This window comes from Eucalyptus grandis, chromosome 2 (assembly GCF_016545825.1).
Source record: "Eucalyptus grandis isolate ANBG69807.140 chromosome 2, ASM1654582v1, whole genome shotgun sequence".
Classification (NCBI taxonomy): domain Eukaryota; kingdom Viridiplantae; phylum Streptophyta; class Magnoliopsida; order Myrtales; family Myrtaceae; genus Eucalyptus; species Eucalyptus grandis.
Genome location: NC_052613.1, coordinates 32371267 through 32392272, shown reverse-complemented (window position 1 = coordinate 32392272; position 21006 = coordinate 32371267). Strand labels below are relative to the sequence as shown.

At 35.1% G+C, this 21006-nt stretch overlaps 3 protein-coding genes and 2 non-coding genes across 5 annotated transcripts in view; 2 read left to right on the top strand and 3 right to left on the bottom strand.

Moving 5' to 3' along the window:
* Nucleotides 1-145, bottom strand: part of LOC120289647 (cytochrome b6-f complex subunit 4) — a 3651-nt gene extending 3506 nt beyond the window's left edge. The window contains exon 1 of the mRNA XM_039304905.1: nt 1-145. This exon is cut by the window's left edge and continues 2077 nt beyond it. The gene's annotated coding sequence lies outside the window, so the exon portion shown is untranslated.
* Nucleotides 146-175: 30 nt separating this feature from the next.
* LOC120289645 (photosystem II CP47 reaction center protein) lies at nt 176-2137 on the bottom strand. Its single transcript, XM_039304890.1, has one exon. It carries the CDS (start codon nt 1948-1950, stop codon nt 424-426), a length of 1527 nt encoding a protein of 508 aa, XP_039160824.1. The 5' UTR covers nt 1951-2137; the 3' UTR covers nt 176-423.
* Nucleotides 2138-7758: 5621 nt separating this feature from the next.
* TRNAP-UGG lies at nt 7759-7832 on the top strand. The gene has a single exon. It is a non-coding gene; the product is annotated as a tRNA-Pro (tRNA).
* Nucleotides 7833-8027: 195 nt separating this feature from the next.
* TRNAW-CCA lies at nt 8028-8101 on the top strand. Its single transcript has one exon. It is a non-coding gene; the product is annotated as a tRNA-Trp (tRNA).
* A 2629-nt stretch (nt 8102-10730) lies between these two features.
* LOC120289646 (cytochrome f) lies at nt 10731-14379 on the bottom strand. The gene has a single exon (XM_039304895.1). The coding sequence runs from the start codon at nt 12623-12625 to the stop codon at nt 11663-11665; it is 963 nt and encodes a 320-aa protein (XP_039160829.1). The 5' UTR covers nt 12626-14379; the 3' UTR covers nt 10731-11662.
* Nucleotides 14380-21006: the final 6627 nt, after the last annotated feature.

Genomic DNA, 21006 nt, shown 5'->3' with positions numbered 1-21006 from the left:
AATAATGGAAACAGCAACCCTAGTCGCCATCTCTATATCTGGTTTACTTGTAAGTTTTACTGGGTACGCCTTATATACTGCTTTTGGGCAACCCTCTCAACAATTAAGAGATCCATTCGAAGAACACGGGGACTAGTTGAAGTAATGAGCCTCCCAATGTTGGGCGGCTCATTACTTCAATTCAATTGATATAATGAAAAATCATTTCACCTTTTTAGTTGGAACTTTAGGTGGTTCTCGAAAAAAGATAGCGAAAAAAATTATCCCTAGAGTCGAGACTAAGAGGAATGTATAAACCAATGCTTCCATAAATTCGATCGTGCTTTACAATTATAGCTTCCATACCTGTTCTGTTTATTTGGGATTATCTCCCAAAGAGCAAGACAAAAAAATAAAGGAAAAAGATAAGAGAGAAATCTTGTATCAGACTACTTGTCTTCTTGTAGTTGGATCTCCAAGTTTTTGGAATGCTCCAAATTCCACTTGAGCATCCAAATCGGGGTCAATACCAGCAAAAACATCTCTGAACAAGGTTCTAGCACCATGCCAAATGTGTCCGAAGAAGAAGAGCAGAGCAAACGAAGCATGTCCAAAAGTAAACCAACCCCTTGGACTGCTACGAAAAACACCATCGGATTTCAAAGTAGCACGATCTAATTCAAAAATTTCACCTAATTGGGCACGTCTAGCATATTTTTTCACAGTAGCAGGATCACTATAACTGACTCCATTGAGTTCCCCGCCATAGAACTCAACAGTTACACCCACTTGTTCAACACTATACTTTGATTCCGCCCTTCGAAAAGGAACGTCGGCTCGAACAATTCCGTCTCCGTCTACCAAAACAACCGGAAATGTTTCAAAAAAAGTAGGCATACGACGTACAAAAAGTTCACGCCCTTCTTTATCTCGAAAGATAGGATGTCCTAACCACCCAACAGCTATTCCATCCCCGTTGTCCATTGAACCCGCTCTGAATAATCCCCCCTTTGCCGGATTATTACCGATATAATCATAAAAAGCTAATTTTTCAGGAATTTTAGACCAAGCTTCTGATAAACTTTGATTTTTGGCTAGCCCAGCACCAACTCTTCGATATATTTCTTGCTGGAAGTATCCCTGATCCCATTGATAACGAGTGGGACCAAATAATTCGATAGGGGTAGTTGCTGAACCATACCACATAGTTCCAGCAACAACAAAAGCTGCAAAAAAGACAGCAGCAATACTACTGGAAAGGACGGTTTCAATATTGCCCATACGTAATCCTTTATATAGACGTTGGGGCGGACGGACACTAAGATGAAATAGGCCCGCTAATATGCCTAAAGTACCTGCTGCAATATGATGAGAGGCTATTCCTCCCGGAACAAAAGGATCAAAACCTTCTACACCCCACGCTGGATTTACAGGTTGTACCTTTCCAGTTAGTCCATAAGGATCGGACACCCATATTCCAGGACCATACAATCCTGTTACATGAAATGCGCCAAACCCAAAGCAAGCCACTCCTGAAAGAAATAAATGAATTCCAAAAATTTTTGGCAAATCCAAAGAAGGTTTTCCTGTACGCTCATCACAAAATATTTCTAAATCCCAATACACCCAATGCCAGATAGCTGCCAAGAAGCACAAGCCAGAAAACACAATATGTGCACCGGCCACGCCTTCGTAACTCCAAATACCCGGATTTGTTATAGTCCCTCCTGTAATACTCCAGCCGCCCCATGAATTGGTTATTCCTAAACGAGTCATGAAGGGTATAACGAACATACCTTGTCTCCACATTGGATCAAGAACGGGATCAGAGGGATCAAAAACTGCTAATTCATATAGAGCCATCGAACCGGCCCAACCAGCAACCAAAGCTGTATGCATTATATGGACAGAAAGCAAACGGCCGGGATCATTTAATACGACGGTATGAACACGATACCAAGGCAAACCCATGTAAATACCCCTTTATCAACGAAAAATAGACACTATGTAACTTTATTGCATTGGAAAAAAATATGCTATGGACCTCCCCTTTTCAGGGGATTATCTCGGAGAAAGGATTAATATTTGTTCTATTCTTTTTTTAGTAAAAATGGAACAATTCGGTTCGTAGGAACAAAGAGAAGCAGATCTATTCTATATCCGATAAGTACCAATACGCAATGGGGGGTTGATCCCATTTTCTATGAACGAATGCATACATATTTGTTAATCATTCAAAAAACCTATTCGTAAGAATTTTTTTCCCAATCTATGGATAAAATATGATAAAAGACAATATTATTAAGAAAATAAACGCATTGTTACGCTTCCACATCAAAGTGAAATATAGTACTTAATTCTTTTTTCTTTCATTTTATGCCTATTGGTGTTCCAAAAGTACCCTTTCGAAGTCCTGGAGAGGAAGATGCCTCTTGGGTTGACGTATAGTGCGACTTGTCAGATATATCGGGTCATATGGGATTTCCCCGTTCTCTCCCCCGATCGAGATATCCTCTGTTTCGCCCAAAAAAGATTTTGAATTATCAAAAAATTGGAGCGTGAAGTGAAATCAAGTGAAATTATATCCTTTTTTGTTTTGGAGGGTATTCAAATTTCTATTATCAATTAGAAAAGTCTATAGAATAATTTATGGTTGGATTGGTTGGACCAATAAAATGAAGTATTCAGACTCCGTTTCGAAAAAACCCAATTGGTAATATATTTATGATTACTACTACTTATATTATAGATCATAAAATCTTTTTTTTTTATATAATAAGAGAGTAGTCTTAAACTTTTAATCAAGCGAGTAATATGATAAATACGTCGAATATTTGGCATTGGCAGAAGACATGAATTGAATTGAAAAAAAAAAGAAGTAAGTCGTAGAAAAAAGACGTAGTATTAGTGTCATTTGTCCTATATGTGCAAATAAAAATCGGGCAGATTTTTTTTACTCGGAGTAGAGCATAAACCTAAAAGAATTGAAAAAAGGCCCATTCAGGAACAAGAAAATGACATCGTGATTTGGATTAGATCTCGATGAAACAATACATCAATGAGAAGTTTATTTCATAAGTTTAATGGATTTTTTGTGGAGGGAAAGGGGACAAAACCAAAACTCATCTTTCTTGAAAAATGGAAGAAAAAAAAAGCCGCTTCATTAAGAAATTCAAAAATTAGATTAGAAAAGGGCCCTACTATGAAAAAAAAAAAAAGAAAGAGGTCTGGAATCTACACATTGATTCTTTTTTTTCGCAATTTTTGTTGAACCGTATGCATCAAAAGATGCATGTACGGCCCTTAAGGGATATAAATTTGATCCTAATCAACCGACTTTATCGAGAAAGATTACTTTTTTTAGGCCAAGAGGTTGATAGCGAGATTTCGAATCAACTTATTGGTCTTATGGTATATCTCAGTATAGAGAATGATAACAAGGATCTGTATTTGTTTATAAACTCTCCTGGCGGATGGGTAATCCCCGGAGTAGCTATTTATGATACTATGCAATTTGTGCAACCCGATGTGCATACAATATGCATGGGATTAGCCGCTTCAATGGGATCTTTTGTCCTGGTCGGCGGAGAGATTACCAAACGTCTAGCATTCCCTCACGCTTGGCGCCAATGAGTTTTTTAAGAACAAAAAAAAAAGACTATGCCTTCGCCATATGAAATAGGAATATTAAGTAATAATAGCATGGCACTTCGAATTCGATATGAGAAATTTTTTTTTCAAAACATTAGATTATATATCGAAAGAGTAGTATGAAATTAGTATAAAATAAAGGGTATTCTCGATTTTACCTTATTTATCGGTGACCATTACCATTTCAGCGTCACAAACTTTTTTGTTTTCACAACAGAAAACTTTTAACAGTACGAAAAAAAAAAAAAGAAACTTTGGGATTGCTGAATCAAAGACGAGATAAATATATAAAAAGCAACGGAGCCATCATAGTATTTTTTAACTGCTCCGAAAGGAAGGATGGTAATTGGATCATTTGCCGATCTGAATCGGATAAACCCTCTATCTATATTTTTTCTCTTTCTTCGATGGAAATGGAAGGGAAAGTGAATTCCATTGTATAGCCGTATGCAATGCGCAAAAGATGCCTGTACGGTTGCTCAATTCTATCTTTCTTTTTTTATTATTCTTTATCTCTTCTCCTCACCTCATCATGCGAGATAGAGGAACCATTTGTTATATTATCAGGGTAATGATACATCAACCTGCGAGTTCTTTTTATGAGGCACAAACGGGAGAATTTATCCTGGAAGCAGAAGAACTGCTGAAACTGCGCGAAACCATCACAAGAGTTTATGTACAAAGAACGGGCAAACCCCTATGGGTTGTATCCGAAGATATGGAAAGGGATGTTTTTATGTCAGCAACAGAAGCCCAAGCTCATGGAATTGTTGATCTTGTAGCGATTGAATAAAAAAAAATAGCAGTAAGTTTAAGCAAATTGCCACTTTGCGATTTTCTCTTCTTACTTATTACCGGGTTTAATAATATTCTATTCATCTATTAAATAGAGAAGTAATTCATAATCATCCGGTTAGGATCGATCTAAACCAGCCCATTTATTATGTATACGATTCAACATGCCAACTATTAAACAACTTATTAGAAACACAAGACAGCCAATCAGAAATGTCACGAAATCCCCCGCTCTTGGGGGATGTCCTCAGCGTCGAGGAACATGTACTAGGGTGTATGTGCGACTCGTTCAGATCACCATTGGTAGAAAAAAAAGGGAAAGAAATTTTCCAGTATCAATGATCAGTACTAGTGAATAGTATAAAATGGAAGGAAGAAGGTCGTTCACTATCTATATATCGAAAACTAAAAAAAAAGATCTATTCAATTCTTCTATTGTATATGAAATTTATGGTTTCCGATGAGAAAAAATTCCTCATTGGTAACAAATAGTTATTCATTAAGCGGGGAAATCCTATTTTCAAAGCCGAAATCTTATGCCTATACTCTTGCAAAAACGGACTAAGAGGGTCAGCTACCCCATCCAATTTTCATAATTAAATACCGTTACTGTATAGGTAGATCTCGTTGTGAAAGACCTATTACTAGATAATTCATAGGTAGAGCCGAAGAATGTAAACTGTACAACTTGCTAATAGCATTGATTAAATGAAGTAAGGGACTCCGGTATATATAGAGGGCCTCACCGTTTAAGACATAACCATAGAAACGATGGAATCCACTATTTCGTTATTCATTTCTATTTATTACTTTTTTCTGTTTTTTGATACCTAGTATCAATACTCGTTTCGAGGTGAAATGACTATAAAAAAAGAAAAGACAAATCGTGGTCGGGAAGGTTATAGTAGCAAAAGCCATTGGAATTTTTATTTTATACATTGGAAGAATCCGTTTTGTTATTAATAAACTAGGAAAAGGGAAAAGAATAACTGAAAGAAAGGAAATCAATTAGTTATTCATGAAAGTTTCATTTATTCAATGACTAGAATTAGACGAGGATATATAGCTCGGAGACGTAGAACAAAAATTCGTTTATTTGCATCAAGCTTTCGGGGGGCTCGTTCAAGACTTACTCGAACAATTATTCAACAGAAAATAAGATCTTTGGTTTCGTCTCATCGAGATAGAGATAGGAAAAAGATAGATTTTCGTCGTTTGTGGATCACTCGGATAAATGCAGTAATTCGCGGGAATAGAGTATCCTATAGTTATAGTAGATTAATACACAATCTGTACAAGAGACAGTTGCTTCTTAATCGTAAAATACTTGCACAAATAGCTATATTAAATAGGAATTGTCTTTATATGATTTCTAATGAGATCAGATCATAAAATAAAAAAGGAAATTGTAAGGAATTTGTCAGAATATTTTAAATGGAGTTCGCTGGAGAATGAACTCCGGGAAGGTAGAGTAGAAATTAGTATGATAAAGAGAATATGATAAAGTCGTTCAAAATGAAATGAGCGAATATGTCCAATATCCAATAAAAAAAGATTTCTTCTTCTTCCCCAATTTTTTTCTTACGATTTTTCGAACAAAATATCAATCTGTGTTTGAGTTCGGATTTTTATTTGGGTTCAATTGAGGGGTAAAGTAAGTCTACTTTTTTTTATTTATTTATGGTTCTAAGACCAGTAGCTCCGGCGGTCGACTCGCTTCTTTCAAATTGTTTCTCATTATTAAGAAAAGGTAACAAAGATAAAATACGAGCTTGTTTTATAGCAATAGTAATTAATCGTTGTTGTTTTAAGGTTAATCTATTTACCCGTCTAGATAATATTTTTCCTTGTTCACTAATAAATCGACTAATTAAACTCATGTTTCTATAATCAATTCGATCCCCCGATTGGATCGGGGGCAAACGCCTACGAAAAGATCGCTTGGATTTAAGAAAGAGTCGCTTGGATTTTTCCATGGTTTGTTTATTCCTTATCCTCAAAATCCTATTTCAATTTGATCCAAAAAGATTTCAAATTCAAAATATAGGATTTGATTTGGCTTTTTTTTTTAGTTAGTTATATTATGTTAACTAAAATGAAAATATATAGAATAATATGCTATATATAGAATATGTCCTTTTCGTGTTACTTGTAAGAGTGACACACAGGCACTTGATTCGAGTTATTTCTTTATCTCCCCGTGAATCGTATGTTTGTAACAATAGGGACAGAATTTTCTCAATTCCAATCGACTAGGCGTATTGTGTCGATTCTTTTGAGTAATATATCTGGAAACACCCCTTGATTCCTTATTAAGACCGGTTCTAACACAGTTGGTACATTCTAAAATAACCGTTACTCGGACATCTTTACCCTTGGCCATGAACCTCCTTTGCGTTTTTGATTCAACCAATTCTTCTACTTTCTGCGAAAAAAGAAATAAAAAAATAAGAAGTAAAACAACAAACTAATATTTAGGTATATTTTGAATCGAATTCGATTCAATGTACAGTATTTTATTAAAAGATCTTGTATGATCTTCTTGCCCTAGACACATTTCTGTTCTCACAATATTATTTCTAAATGGAATTGGAGAAAACCCGAATTTCGCCGAGGTTGAATCTACTTTTTTATTTCTCTTTCCTCCTTTCTTGATTATACTTCTACTTAATATATTGTATCGAATTCGATTTTTTCGAAAAAAAAAAGAGGGGGAGGGATTAGTCACAAATCTTTTGATTCTACCTCTAATCTTCTTCACCCCTTCCCATGTCAATAACTAGAATGAAAAAAAAGGGAATGTCAACGCATCCGGAAATAAACGATTGATCTCTATCAAAAGACCTGCTAAAGCCCCAAACCATAGAGTACTTAGTACCGGTGCCACGGAAAGATATGTTTTTAGATCTCGCATTTTAAATCCTCCTTCTTTATTCTTTTTATTTATTGTATTATTTATTGTAATGCCTAATGTTAATACATATATGATCCGATATAATATATATGTAAGTAGTTAAGGACCGCTTGTATTTGTACACGGAATTCCTAATTCCAATTGAAATCTACAATGATTCGGTAGATAAGATTTTTCTTTTCTTAAAACCGAAAAAGACGTCCCTTCCGACTGAGCATTCCCAAAAAATATTCCTTTTTTTTAGTTATTTTTTACGATGGGTTTCATATTCATGTGTATATAAGCCTTCTACTATTATTATATGTTACATGAGAATAAAAAAAAGAAATGGCAAGATAACTTGGATATATCAATGGAGAAAATAAGGATTTTGAAAACAAGACAGGGATTCTATAAAATGACACTGTAGACCAATTGAAAGGGATGTAGCGCAGCTTGGTAGCGCGTTTGTTTTGGGTACAAAATGTCACGGGTTCAAATCCTGTCATCCCTACCTATTACTTCTCGTCTGAGCAGTAACGAGGATTTATTGAAATCGATTAAAATCAGGCATACATAATCTTTTTTTATTATATCATATTCTATATGATAGTCTTATGCATACAAGATGTATTCGGGTTATAAAAAAATCCTCTTCTTTTTTTTTTTTTAGTTTTAGCTAGTGTGATAATGATAAGAAGATAAGAAAGCGCTCTTAGTTCAGTTCGGTAGAACGTGGGTCTCCAAAACCCGATGTCGTAGGTTCAAATCCTACAGAGCGTGATTCCATTCTTGGTTAGGTTAGTCCCAAAATTACAATTAAATAATTGACCAGTAATCTTAATTTGACCTCCTTTGGATTAAAGAAAAGAGGAGGTCAATTAAAAAAAAAAAGATGTTAATTAATTTAATCAAAGATCCAACTGATCACCACGTCTGTATTGTAAATATGCAGTTACAAATAATCCAGCTAAAGTAATAGGAATTAGACCTAAGACAATTCCAAATAGAAAAACTTCAATCATTTCAATTTTTTTGAAAGGGAAAAAGGAGAGGTAATATCTATCCCTACATATTAATCCGCATTGCCCATGAATCTCAATGACCACTAATTGGAAATTGACTCTCTAAGGAAATATAGAGTCTATCAATACCACAGAAAGATTTCTTTTTATGCGTTGTGTTCATTCAATTAATTTCAAATAAGTCGTATCTTGGTCAGACCAATAAAGAGAGCTGAGGTTATAGTTAAAGCTGCTAGTAGAAAACCGAAATAACTAGTTATAGTAAGCATGAAGATGAAGGAGCTAAATGAAATGTGTTCTTTTTATACATATGTTTAGAAAGCACTTCCCTAAGTTTCAATATACGAAGATAAGCAAAAATACCAATTCAAATGAAAGAATAAGTTCAATTGATAGTTGTTAATTCATCAATCATTATAGACGGGATTAACAAAAACATAGAGTAAGGGAGGTAGAAAAAGAGATCAATTAATCATTTGTAATGTCTACCTATCCCTTAATTTCGAATCAAGTGATTCATTAGATAATTCTTGAGTAGACTAATATTAAAATAATAAAATATTAAGAAATTCGAATCCATATAGAACAAAATTTGAAAATCATTTATCTTTTCTTTTGATCTTTTTTTTTTAATCGTATCGAATCTATTTTTCGATTTTAGAATAAAGAGTGACCTTATAACAATAACACCTTTTTTTCTTGTCATTTGAGATATTATGTGAATGAATCTACTCCTGAATTTAATGAGTAAAAATGAAAATAAATAAAGTAAAAATAACAAAGGTATCGTACAACTGATCAAATCACTCACGAAAATCAAATCTTTATTTTTGTCCAACTCGATTCTAAGACTAGTAATTCCTATAATTTTTCTTTCTTTTCTAGGTTCTACATTTTTTTTCCATATTTATTAGAAATAGAAATTGTCTTTTCATATCATAAATTCCCATCCTCGCAGCTAGTTCCAGAAAGAACCTTTCGATCTAATACAAGAAAACAATGTGTGCATCACGAATACTGATTATTTCAATTCTTTTTTTTGTTGTTCTCTTTTTTTTTTCAATACTATCTACCCCTTTTACTTGTTACTCTACGAGGAAACAATTCCTCTTAAAATGTAAAATGAAAAAAAAGGATTCCAACAAAAAACTTTTCTACAGTTTAAGCTTATATCTTTGAAAAGGAGATTTTTCAATTTCGCATCGAATTGAATTGTGGAAAAAATGGAGAGAAAGAAACCTTATAGAAATTGGAGAAATTCGATATTGAATAATACATGCATGATTCTACATCGACAAGCAACAAGAAAAGAATAAAGAAATTATCGAGTACTTCATTTTCATACTGATTAAAATTGCGTTGCTGTGTCAGAATAAGGATAGCTATACTGATTCGGTATACTCGAAAAACACCCTTGGTACAATATTGACGATCTAACAAGGATGGAACTTCAGTGAATTTCCATTTACTGATATCATCTTTTATGGAATCGATCCCCCCCTTTAACTGTACAAGAATATGTGGAGCTCAGCATGTCTGGAAGCACAGGAGAACGTTCTTTTGCTGATATTATTACCAGTATTCGATACTGGGTTATTCATAGTATTACTATACCTTCCCTATTCATTGCGGGTTGGTTATTCGTCAGCACGGGTTTAGCTTATGATGTGTTTGGAAGCCCTCGTCCAAACGAATATTTTACAGAGAGCCGACAAGGAATTCCATTAATAACTGGCCGTTTTGACCCTTTGGAACAACTCGATGAATTTAGTAGATCTTTTTTAGGAGGACCCAATGACCATAGATCGAACCTATCCAATTTTTACAGTGCGATGGTTAGCTGTTCATGGACTAGCTGTACCTACCGTTTCTTTTTTAGGGTCAATATCAGCAATGCAGTTCATCCAACGATAAACCTAATAAAAATTATAGAGCTACGACACAATCAAATCCGAACGAACAAAATGTTGAATTGAATCGTACCAGTCTCTACTGGGGGTTATTACTCATTTTTGTACTTGCTGTTTTATTTTCCAATTATTTCTTCAATTAAGAGAAGAAAAAAGAATAGTATAATACTAAATCATAATAAGAATTATCTTAACCCATTCGGAAGGATCACATCTCATAATTATCTATGGCTGTTTATGTCTTTAGCATGACAACTTTGATGAAAGAAATGGTGGAGGGAAGCGGGATAAATGGCCGATACTACTGGAAGGATTCTCTTTGGATAATAGGTACTGTAACTGGTATTCTTGTGATTGGTTTAATAGGTATTTTCTTTTATGGTTCATACTCCGGGTTGGGTTCATCTCTGTAATAATCTAATAATAAGATGAACTAAGTTGGAGACATGAAAGCTTAAGAAGGCAAGGGGATCCTTCTTAAGCTTTCATAATATTTTCTTAGTCTAAATAAAAAATAAATAACTTTTCCCGATTTTGAAAAAAAAAAAACTTCATTTCATTTTTTTTCTGATAATGTTTTTGAAAATTTCATTAATTGATTTAGAACATCTCTTATTCGCTGATAGTATCTTATCTATCTTTCAAAGTTCGAAGAAAGAAGGAATCGCTCGATTTGATTTTCCTGAATGACACAATTACAATATATATTTCTATCAATCAGATATTATCCAAAGCAAATCCTTTTCGAATAGATCCTTACTCTACTCTATTTAGTATCTCATCAAAGTTGAATTTTTTTCTAAGTTCATTAGAATAAGTTCTATTTTATCAAAAAATTTCCCTCTATTTTTTGTTTGTTCACTACTTTATATATGTATACGTAATAAATATAAAGTAGGGGTTCTGATAAACCTGGAAAAAATATAAACTAAAGATAGTAATTTTTTACTAACGGGATCAAAAACCGGTTTTCTTTGACACAAGAAAGGAATGCAGAAAATTCCTTTCTTGTGTCAAAGAAAAGACTAAGAAGAAGAAGGCGAATAATTCTTTGTTTTCTATTCTCCACTTACTTATTTTATGTTTAGTATCCAGTGAAATTTTCGATTTGATTTATTCTATTAGAATAGAAAACGATTGATCCATTCTATGACATTTCAATCTCACAAGAGTGACCTAGTGACACCGCTCGAATTTGGCTTAAAAAAAAGAAGGGATAAAGTAAAATAATCTTTTTCACAATATACATACTATGACTAGTAATGCGGTACAAATAATTCCCGATATCGACATCTGGAATAGAAACAAGCAAAAAGCTTTTCATAATTTTTAATCATACATAATATAATTGAATTGTCAAAACAAAAATTGGATTCTTTTTACGAATTTGATATTGGAAATCCGCGAATCTAGAAATTCATTTCGGACAATTGAACCTTCTCAAACTGTTTCTTCTTAAGAACCAAAAATATTTGTGCCAAAATAACAGATGCCAAGAAGAACAAAAGGCCTTGGACACGGAATGGATCTTGAAGTACTATTTCCGCATCTCCTTGACCAAATCCACCCACATTAGGATTACTCGTTAATGGCTGATCAAGTTTGATAGATTCGCCTTCGGAAACAAGAAGTTCTGGCCCTGGTGGAATAATATCAACCACTTGACGTTCATCTGACGCATCCGATATGGTTATTTCGTACCCCCCTTTTTCTTTTCGTATGATTTTACTTACTACACCAGCCGCTGTAGCATTATAAACTGTATTGTTACTCTTGCTCCCATCGGGATAAATCTGACCCCTTCCTCTGTTCCCGCCTACATATATGGGATATTTTAAGAAGTGAACATCTTTATTAGTAGCGGGGTCCGGGGAAAGAATAGGAAAGGTGACTTCACTATATTTCTGACCAGAAACAGGACCTATCACAAGAATATTTTTTTTATTGGGGCGATAGCTCTGAAAAGACAGATTGCCTATCTTTTCTTTCATCTCGGGCGAAATACGATCGGGAGGCGCTAATTCAAATCCCTCAGGTAAAATAAGAACAGCCCCCACATTCAAACCTCCCCTTTTACCATTAGCAAGAACTTGTTTAACTTGCATATCATAAGGAATTCGAACAACTGCTTCAAATACAGTATCAGGAAGTACCGCTTGCGGAACCTCAATATCCACGGGCTTATTAGCTAAATGGCAATTGGCACATACAATACGTCCGGTCGCTTCTCGTGGATTTTCATAACCCTGCTGTGCAAAAATGGGATATGCATTTGAAATGGATGTCCGAGCTATGATATATATCATCAGCGATACGGAAATAGATCGAATAATCTCTTTCTTTATCCAAGAAAAGGTGTTTTTAGTTTGCATGGTCCAATCATTGATCCCGAAAATTTCTACAATAAAATTAGGTAGGTCGCTTGTATAGTTCCCTATCCACAATTCTGCTATTTACTTTATTGAAATCATTTTACTGGAATATAAGGAGTAGGAGAAATCCCTGTAGGGTAGAAAGAGTAAGTACGTCTTAAAATGGAAATGCTTTGCTTATGTACCTTATGTTACAAAGTAACAAATATTCTAGTTAGATCAGTCATTCATTGAATGATAAATCACTACAAGTGATGGAGATATACGATTTAAATAACGGAAGATCCAATATTTTAAAATTGTATCCAGAATGACTGGAAAAGTAGAAACAAGACCCGATATAATTTGATCGTTGTGAGCAAATCCAAAATCTTTGTAGACATAGCCAATCATTAGTTCCCAACCATGGGGCGAATGGAATCCGATACATAAATCAGTTAATAAAAGAATAGAAAAAGCTTTTATTGTGTCACTTAAGTTATATAGGAATTCTTGAACCCAAGAGTTAAGAATAGCAAGTTCTTCATTACCCAGAATAGAATAACCACTTAAAATAATGAAAGAGGTTATATTTGTCGATAAGTGCAAAATCATATGGATATGATCCTCATTGTGCATCTTGATCAATTGGATCGTTTCTTTGTGGATTCCTATACGAAGTGTTTGTAGATGTGTTTCCGGGTATTCTTTTATCATTTCGTCCAAGAGTAAGAGTTCTTCCAATTCGATGAATTTTTCTAGAATACTCTTTTCTTGAATATCAGTCAAAAAAGTTTCGGATTGCCTAGTATTCCACCAATTAGTAATCCAAAATTCAAGACTTTTATTAAATGAGAGAGAGATCCACCAGGGCAAAAATACTATAGATGTAAGATATAGAAGAGGAAGAAATGCTTTCTTTTTTACCATTTTTTCATCTTTGAATTGTTAATGAATCCACCTCATTTGTTGAATCTATGTGATCTACTATTTCTATTAACCCTAAGTTCTATTACAGGGCATCGGACCTATGAATCTATTCCCTGTTTTTTATTTGTGATTCAGTAGTTAGTCCTTGAATTTCGAAAGAATACAGAAATAGAATAAGAGCCCGTTTCAAATGAAGAAATAAGAAAAAATCTTGTTTCCAGATACCTCAATTGAATTGATCAAATTCGAAGCCCTTTTCGATAAATGCTTGAAAGAACCAATTTAAGCAAGTAATGAATAGCAAGTAATGAATATTATTTCAAGCAAGTAATGAATATTATTCGGATTTTAAGCCAAAAGAACTCCCTTTGTCTTTTCTATCAAAAAAGAAAATCTTTCGAAAAAAAAAATGGCCGGCTACCCCACAGTTCTAGTCCAGGAAAAATGGAGAGAGATTTATTAAGAATATTGTGATCTACCGATCAGAAATTCAAAACCTAATGTAATGATCAAAAATGAGTGGCAAAACAAGACAGAAAAGTTATCCTTATAAGAGATCCAAGCAATCTTTTGCCTTTGATCATTAAGAAAAACAAAAGAAAAGATAAAAAAAAAGAAAAGTCGATTGACAAAAGAAAGGAGAGAGAATTTCCAAGATATGATCTATTTGTATCTAACCTATCAATTCATATTGAAAATAAAAAGAGAAATCCTTTATTCCGAAATGTTTTGATATACGAGATGAATCTATTATTTTATTTCGATTTGTTACTTTTACTTGTTTTTTAGTAAATTGAGTTGAGTGGATTTCCATACGCATAAATTCTTTTTATGCATACAAAAAAATTTCGTTTTATGGATGTTCCATATACGTATACTTTGGCTCGAATGAACGTTCTGAAAAAATTTTATTAAGCTATGCTATGCTGAAGAAAGAACAGAGAATTCTTGAATTTTTCCCTGCCGCTGGGAAAGAATTTCTTCTTCAGTTCAAGTTCATTTCAAAATACTTCAATCGGTACGCGCAAGAAATAGGCCAATTCGGCGGCTTTTTGCTCAATTTCACGCGGAGTCAAATTCTCATCAGTACGCGTCAAGGGAACGGCCCCCTGTCCTTTGATTTCCATATAAAGGACACGACGAGCAGAAATACCCTCTTTAACTTCGATTCGGATGGACTGAATATCTTTCATACGAAATCGTAGAAAGATGCGACGATTTTTTCCAGGAAATCCCCAACGAAAAATACACACTATTCCTTCTTTTCTATCGAATCGATCATAGCCACTACCTACATTCCACGAGATTGTGCACCACAAATAGGAACTAATAAAGAGACCTGCGATACCGTAGAAAGACATCACGATCCCTTGTGGAAAAAAAAGAATTTGTTGAGACGGAACTAAAGATATCAAATTCTTACCGAGATAACTGGAAGATCCAACTAATACGAATCCTAGTGAACCTAAAAAAAGGATAAAGGCCCAGCAGAAATTACTTATTTTTCGAGACCCCACTATAAGTTCTATCCATATATGTTCTGATCGACAACTCATACTAGATCCAGTTGCATTTTATTGGAATTGAGAAAATAGTCCAAATGAATTTGACTTTCGTTTTTTTGTTTCCGAAGTAACTCTCATCAACTAGTGTCATTCGAATGTAAGCCTTTAGGAGTAATTCATCTAATTGGTTAGATCAAATTGGTTAGATCAAATTGGTTAGGTCTAAAATAAGAATATCCCTTTTATATGATCTCCTATAGATATCCACATATAGATACATTGACTTTCCATTTCCTACATCCACCTCGATTCCGATCTATTTGAAAATTGCTATAATTTATTTACCCATATATTTACGCATACATAAAAGCTATGTTCGGAGGAAACTGCCATATTCTACTAAATAGATATCTGTGTTATCTATATCTAAGTCTTGAAAAAAAATAGATAAGATTTGCACCTATCGAATCTAAAAAATCTTGTTTTTTTGAACATGAAGAGATAAAGAAGCCATTGCAATTGCCGGAAATACTAGGCCCACTAAAGGCACAAAGAAAGAGGGTAAGTTGTTAAAAATTATCATAGAATTGGACTCATTGCCGTTTCGTCGCCTTTTCGTGCATAAGGCCTTATGGTCCATGAGTCATTGCCGGTGAGCATTTCAGAGGGCGCAACGAAAACAGTGGAGGAGCTTCCTTGAACTCTTTAACATCCCCGGTCATCGAACGGTAATCTGACCTCGGATCCATGACGTTTGCAAAGAGGCTCCATCTCCTCGAATGTACAAATAAACAATTAAAAATTGACACGTGTCATTAAAAAATTAAATTAAAAATCCCTTAATCCACCTAGATTTCCCTTTTCCTCCTCTTCCATCTGCACGAACCCAACCTCCGCCCCTCCTTCCGCCATCGCTACTGACGGAGTTGGAGTTACCGACGCCGCATCAAACCAGTTTGGCCGTCTCCTCCGCCCATGCCTCAGTTCCAAATCTAGCGAGACGACGGAGAGTGGGTGCGGAGATTATCTCCAGATCTGGTTTGCTGCAACGCTCCTCTGCACCTCCAGATCTTGGCTCGTCCATGGCTGCCGGCGAAGAGCTCAACAACTTTGCCGCAGACCAAGAAGCCATCCAATTGCCGACCGCTCCTCTACATCTACAGATCTGGTTTGCTGCTCAAAAGCTTTGAGCTCCAGTCTTGGCTCGTCCATGGTTGTTGGCAATGAGCTCAACAGCTTTGCCGCAGGCCGAGAAGTCGTCCATGGCCGACCGCTCCTCTGCATCTCCGGATCTGTTTTGCCGCAACGCTCCTCTACATCTCCAGATCTGGTTTGCTGCTCAACAGCTTTGAGCTCGAGTCTTGGCTCGTCCATGGCTGCCGGCGACGAGCTCAACAGCTTTGCCGCAGACCGTGGCGGCCACGGTGGGGCGGTGGTTCAGGGACGGTGGAGGCGGCGGCGACTTGGGCGGTGGAGATGGCGGAGCTCCAGCGAAGCGGAGGTCGAAGATGGAGGGGGAAAGAGAAAATTAAAATTTTAGATTTTCATGTCAACATCCGCGTGTCAAAATCTAATTGGATATCAGCAAATAAGCACATGCCACGCTCACGAACCATTGAATATTTTCTTCCTCCCCCCCCAAAAAAAGCCTTTCGAACTACTTCTTAATGAGAATTTCATTAATTTCATTCGTTAAAAAAAAAAAAAGAAGAATTTGTTGTGTCCTGCAGCAAATTTTATGTATTCTCGAACTATTTCTTAATGAGAATTTCATTAATTTCATTTATAGGATTGCATTTAAAGGAACTCGAGCACATTGCATTACATTTAGACGGCATAAATTAGATTCTAATTCCCAAATATCATAGTATATAATACCTTACGTTTTTTATATTAGTCTATTTTTCTTCCTTTTTTTTAAGCGGTGATTTATTTTGAAGAGTTCATATTGAGTTTTCATTTATAGCTTAGAGAGTCCTCTTTCGAACACTATTAAAACCTGAATTTTTACCAATGATCAAGTGTCCAGTTTTTGCAAAAATATAAAAATACAAAAAATAAAAACAAAAAATGAGATAGCAAAGATTTGATTTAAAAAATATAAAAACATAAAAAGGATATAAAAATAAAATCCCACTTGGCAATTTTCGACCTTTTAATTCCCAACCCCTCTCTTTCGGCCCATTTTTCTATTCTTAAGCCAACAACTTGAGCCCAAGAAGACAAGAAAGGAGCCCAGCCCCTTCGCCCCTATCTCCCATCTCTTGCGCACAACGCGCTTGTGAGCGTTGAAAAAAAAAAAAAGAAGTGTAGTGACGGTCACCAAAGAAGGCCCAAGTGAGCGAGGCATGAGTAACGAGCATGTGACGGAAGCGGATCCAAGAGAAACCTTCTAGAACCGTGAGCCGAGGGATAACGAGAGAGAGACAGAGAGAGGTGCAAGTGTCTGCTCCCATCACCCTCTACATCGAGGCCTCCACCTGATCACCATCTCCACCTCAACTTCAAGAGCTTCCTCCCTTCCTTCTTCTTCTCGAAGGCTCTCTCATCGTCACCTACTCGGCTAAGACGGCGCTCTCGAAGTTCCGAGTTCTCCTAGCCGCGTAGAGTCTCCCTTCTCTTGATAGGCGCATGGTGACGTTGCCGATAGTAGTTATTGTTGGACGCAAATTGCGTCATCCTAAGATCTCCATAATTAGAACAAGAACATGCATAATTGAGTAAAAAGATTAACACACCTATTTTATGATCAATCGTTCTTGAAGTGGAAGCGGAAACACAATGTTCCAAATATAAGTCATTCTCCTCTATTATCCTCTCGTATTATTGGTTCAATGAAGCGGCCCCTTTTACGTTTAGCGTTAGGTAAACGCTCCTGAAAATACATGTTAGAATTAAGGTTAGAGGAAAGACTTGAGCACTATTTATAGGGTTTTCAACCAAGCTCCTCATTATGGGTCGGGCTCAACTCGGCCAACACTAACCAGATCTCATATTAGACTGATTAATAAACATTATATCTCACCTTAGACCAACCATGTTTTACGGTAACCGTAAAAAATAAATTACAATATCAATTAATTTAGTTCACATCAGAAAAACTCTTACATTCTCCCACTTTGACTATATTAATTGAAATTGTACCGTATGTGTGCACATTTGGTCCAAAGATAATTCTTAATAGTCAATCATATTTCATAAAGTCTTAAATACCGAATCATGGTGGTAATCGCATGTATACACACGAGCCTTCCATGGTCACGAATGTTTTCAACTTTATTGATATGGATTCAATATAGTAGTGTGGCAAATAAAATAACATCTGTCATAGAGAGATCCCATTTGTCGGGCCACCATTCTCTTACTTAGGCGACACAAAAACTTGTGCCACTAGATAATGTCTTTATGATTCCATAAACCCACATATGTCTTGTCCTTACGGTTAACATTTCTTTATGTATAACAAGACATATGGACAAGATTAATAACTAGATGCCCCTAGCCTTCACTCAAGGATTATACAATACCTCGAGACTTTATCAATATGTATTCAACATAATAACAACACATTCAAAAATATTTTATTGAATGCAAAAGTTGATACATATCAAACTATTACAAAGTCTAATGAACACAGATGAAACATTTATCAGAATAAAGCCAAAATAGCTCCCACCAAACAACAACATTTCATGATGCTCCTAGGCCCATGCTAATGACATATCGCTCAAATACACATGGGCGTAGGCCTTTAGTTAGTGAATCTGCAACAATATCATCTTTTAAAATATGTTATATTATTACGTCACCTTTCTGTATCATTTTTTTATGGTAAAAAATTTTGACTGCCATATATTTAGACTCCTTGAGACCTCTGTAGTAAATAAATAATACTACAAATTTGTTATCTCAATACCACCATATGGGTCTATCCATAAAGTTAAAAACATTCAACTCCTTCATGAGGTTCTAGAGCCTAATGGCTCAAGTAACAGCCTAAAAAAAATGTTACAAACTTTGTTTACATAGTAGAAGATGACATAAAATTTTATTTACTGCACTTCCTGCTAACATAAATATGTATTCAGGTATTGATTGCATATCATCGTAACAGACAGCGAAGTTTACATCTAAATACCCTACTAACTACAATAATTGAACATGTCTGTAAATTAGCACATAATCTCTTGTCCTCTTTAAGTACCTTAAAATCTTCTTGATAACAACCTAGTGATCTTTCTGTCTAGAAGTCCCGTCACAAAGACAATATTTAGTCTAGTGCAAATTCGAGTATACATTATACTTTTAAATGCACCGACACAAGGTACACCTTTGATTAGATTTTCTTAATATCTAAATAAGGATAATGTGATAGATTCAATCCATCAGCCTTAACAACATAAGTAAATCAGGAATTATTCCTTTAGGGTTATAAAATTGATACCCCTTGAACAATCTGAGTAAGATTTAAAATAATTCCAAGTTGATCTAAATTCCAACACACTTAATATTGAATTAGATAACCTCACTTCTGCATGACACCTCTAAATTTAATATGATTAAAGTAATTTATGTCCAATTTATAACTCAAAAGAAGTTTATGAAATAACTTTGATAAGAAATATCTTTTGTATGTGAAAATGTTATTTTCAAAATATCAGCCCACGTAAGACCGATAAATTAGTCTTACTAATCATACCGATCACCATATTCAATATGGTGCATTTATGCCTTTCAACCAAATTTTTGTTAGGATTTTCAGGCATAGTAATTAAGTTACCACCCCGAAATCTACCAAGTATTTGACAATTGACCTTTAAGCTATTTCGCATTGTCATACTCGTCAATATATACTCACGACCACTATTAAGCCCGACAACCTTTTAAGACTAATTGTATTATTTTATTCTTTATCTTGGTAATTTTACTTTCACAATAATTTATAGAAGTCTTTAGATAATCGTTAAGAATAGACAGAATATCAACACTGTCAACTTTTCTACTCTTTCTTTAAACATGTGTGAGATTATTCCTTAAATATAAAATTTTGGAAACAACCTCTTTAACCATATACGAGATATATATGCCATTAGGACTTAAACACAATCTTTGCAGATGTGTCCTAAATTCGATATTAGACAAAACATAATTACAAGCCACTAAGGCTTCTATCATCTTATAACAGTGCAGTCCGGCAGTAAACCACTTTTCAAGTGCCCTTGAATGGAACGCTTCATGGACAAGTAAACAAATTCTATTACTATTTTCCCAAGTAGCAAATCATATGTCTATTACTTAAAATTTGAAACAGTAAAAACCTCAATGATAGTGGAGTTTATTAATTACATAAAGGTAATAATCTGCAGGAAATTTACTCTCCTTCCCTAGTTCTAAGTCTAGGTCCATTTATGGTATCGAGCCATGATTTCGTTTTTAATGTTATCCATTCCATGTGCTTGATAGGTAATCCAAAGTCCGAGAAGATCTCTTCACATCATGACTATAGAACCAGAAATTCTCGAAGCACCTGTTTCTCTTGCTCCTTCTCCTTCATCCTCGGCCTCTCCAGAGTTTCGTATTTCCAATGCTTCTAAGATAGGTTATCTTTATGAAGTCTCTCTTAGTCATGAAACTAAGATTTCTGAAACCCAACTTCGTCTCATGAACCCTTATTCCGCTTTTGCTAAACCTAACTCATCATTCTCACCTATCCGCTCCATCCGCCAGCTCATTCATCAAATTCCAAAGCAAGTAAAGGAGTACGTCCCAGTCCTCTAAATTCGACTAGCATCCTATTCCTGCTTTTGAAAAGGAGTACTTTGTTACTCTCCAAATCCCCCAGAATTTCCCGGACAATGGGTTCAACGGGGATATTTTTATATCCATTATGGAGCTGCTCGTCTTGCTCTCACCTTCTATGGTCGTAAAGGTTTGCCGCTTGTGGCAAGAATCGTGTTGTTAGATACC

Excerpts from the sequence above, each read along its gene's own strand:
- LOC120289645 (XM_039304890.1), bottom strand. The coding sequence starts at position 1,950 with ATGGGTTTGCCTTGGTATCGTGTTCATACCGTCGTATTAAATGATCCC.
- LOC120289646 (XM_039304895.1), bottom strand. The coding sequence starts at position 12,625 with ATGCAAACTAAAAACACCTTTTCTTGGATAAAGAAAGAGATTATTCGA.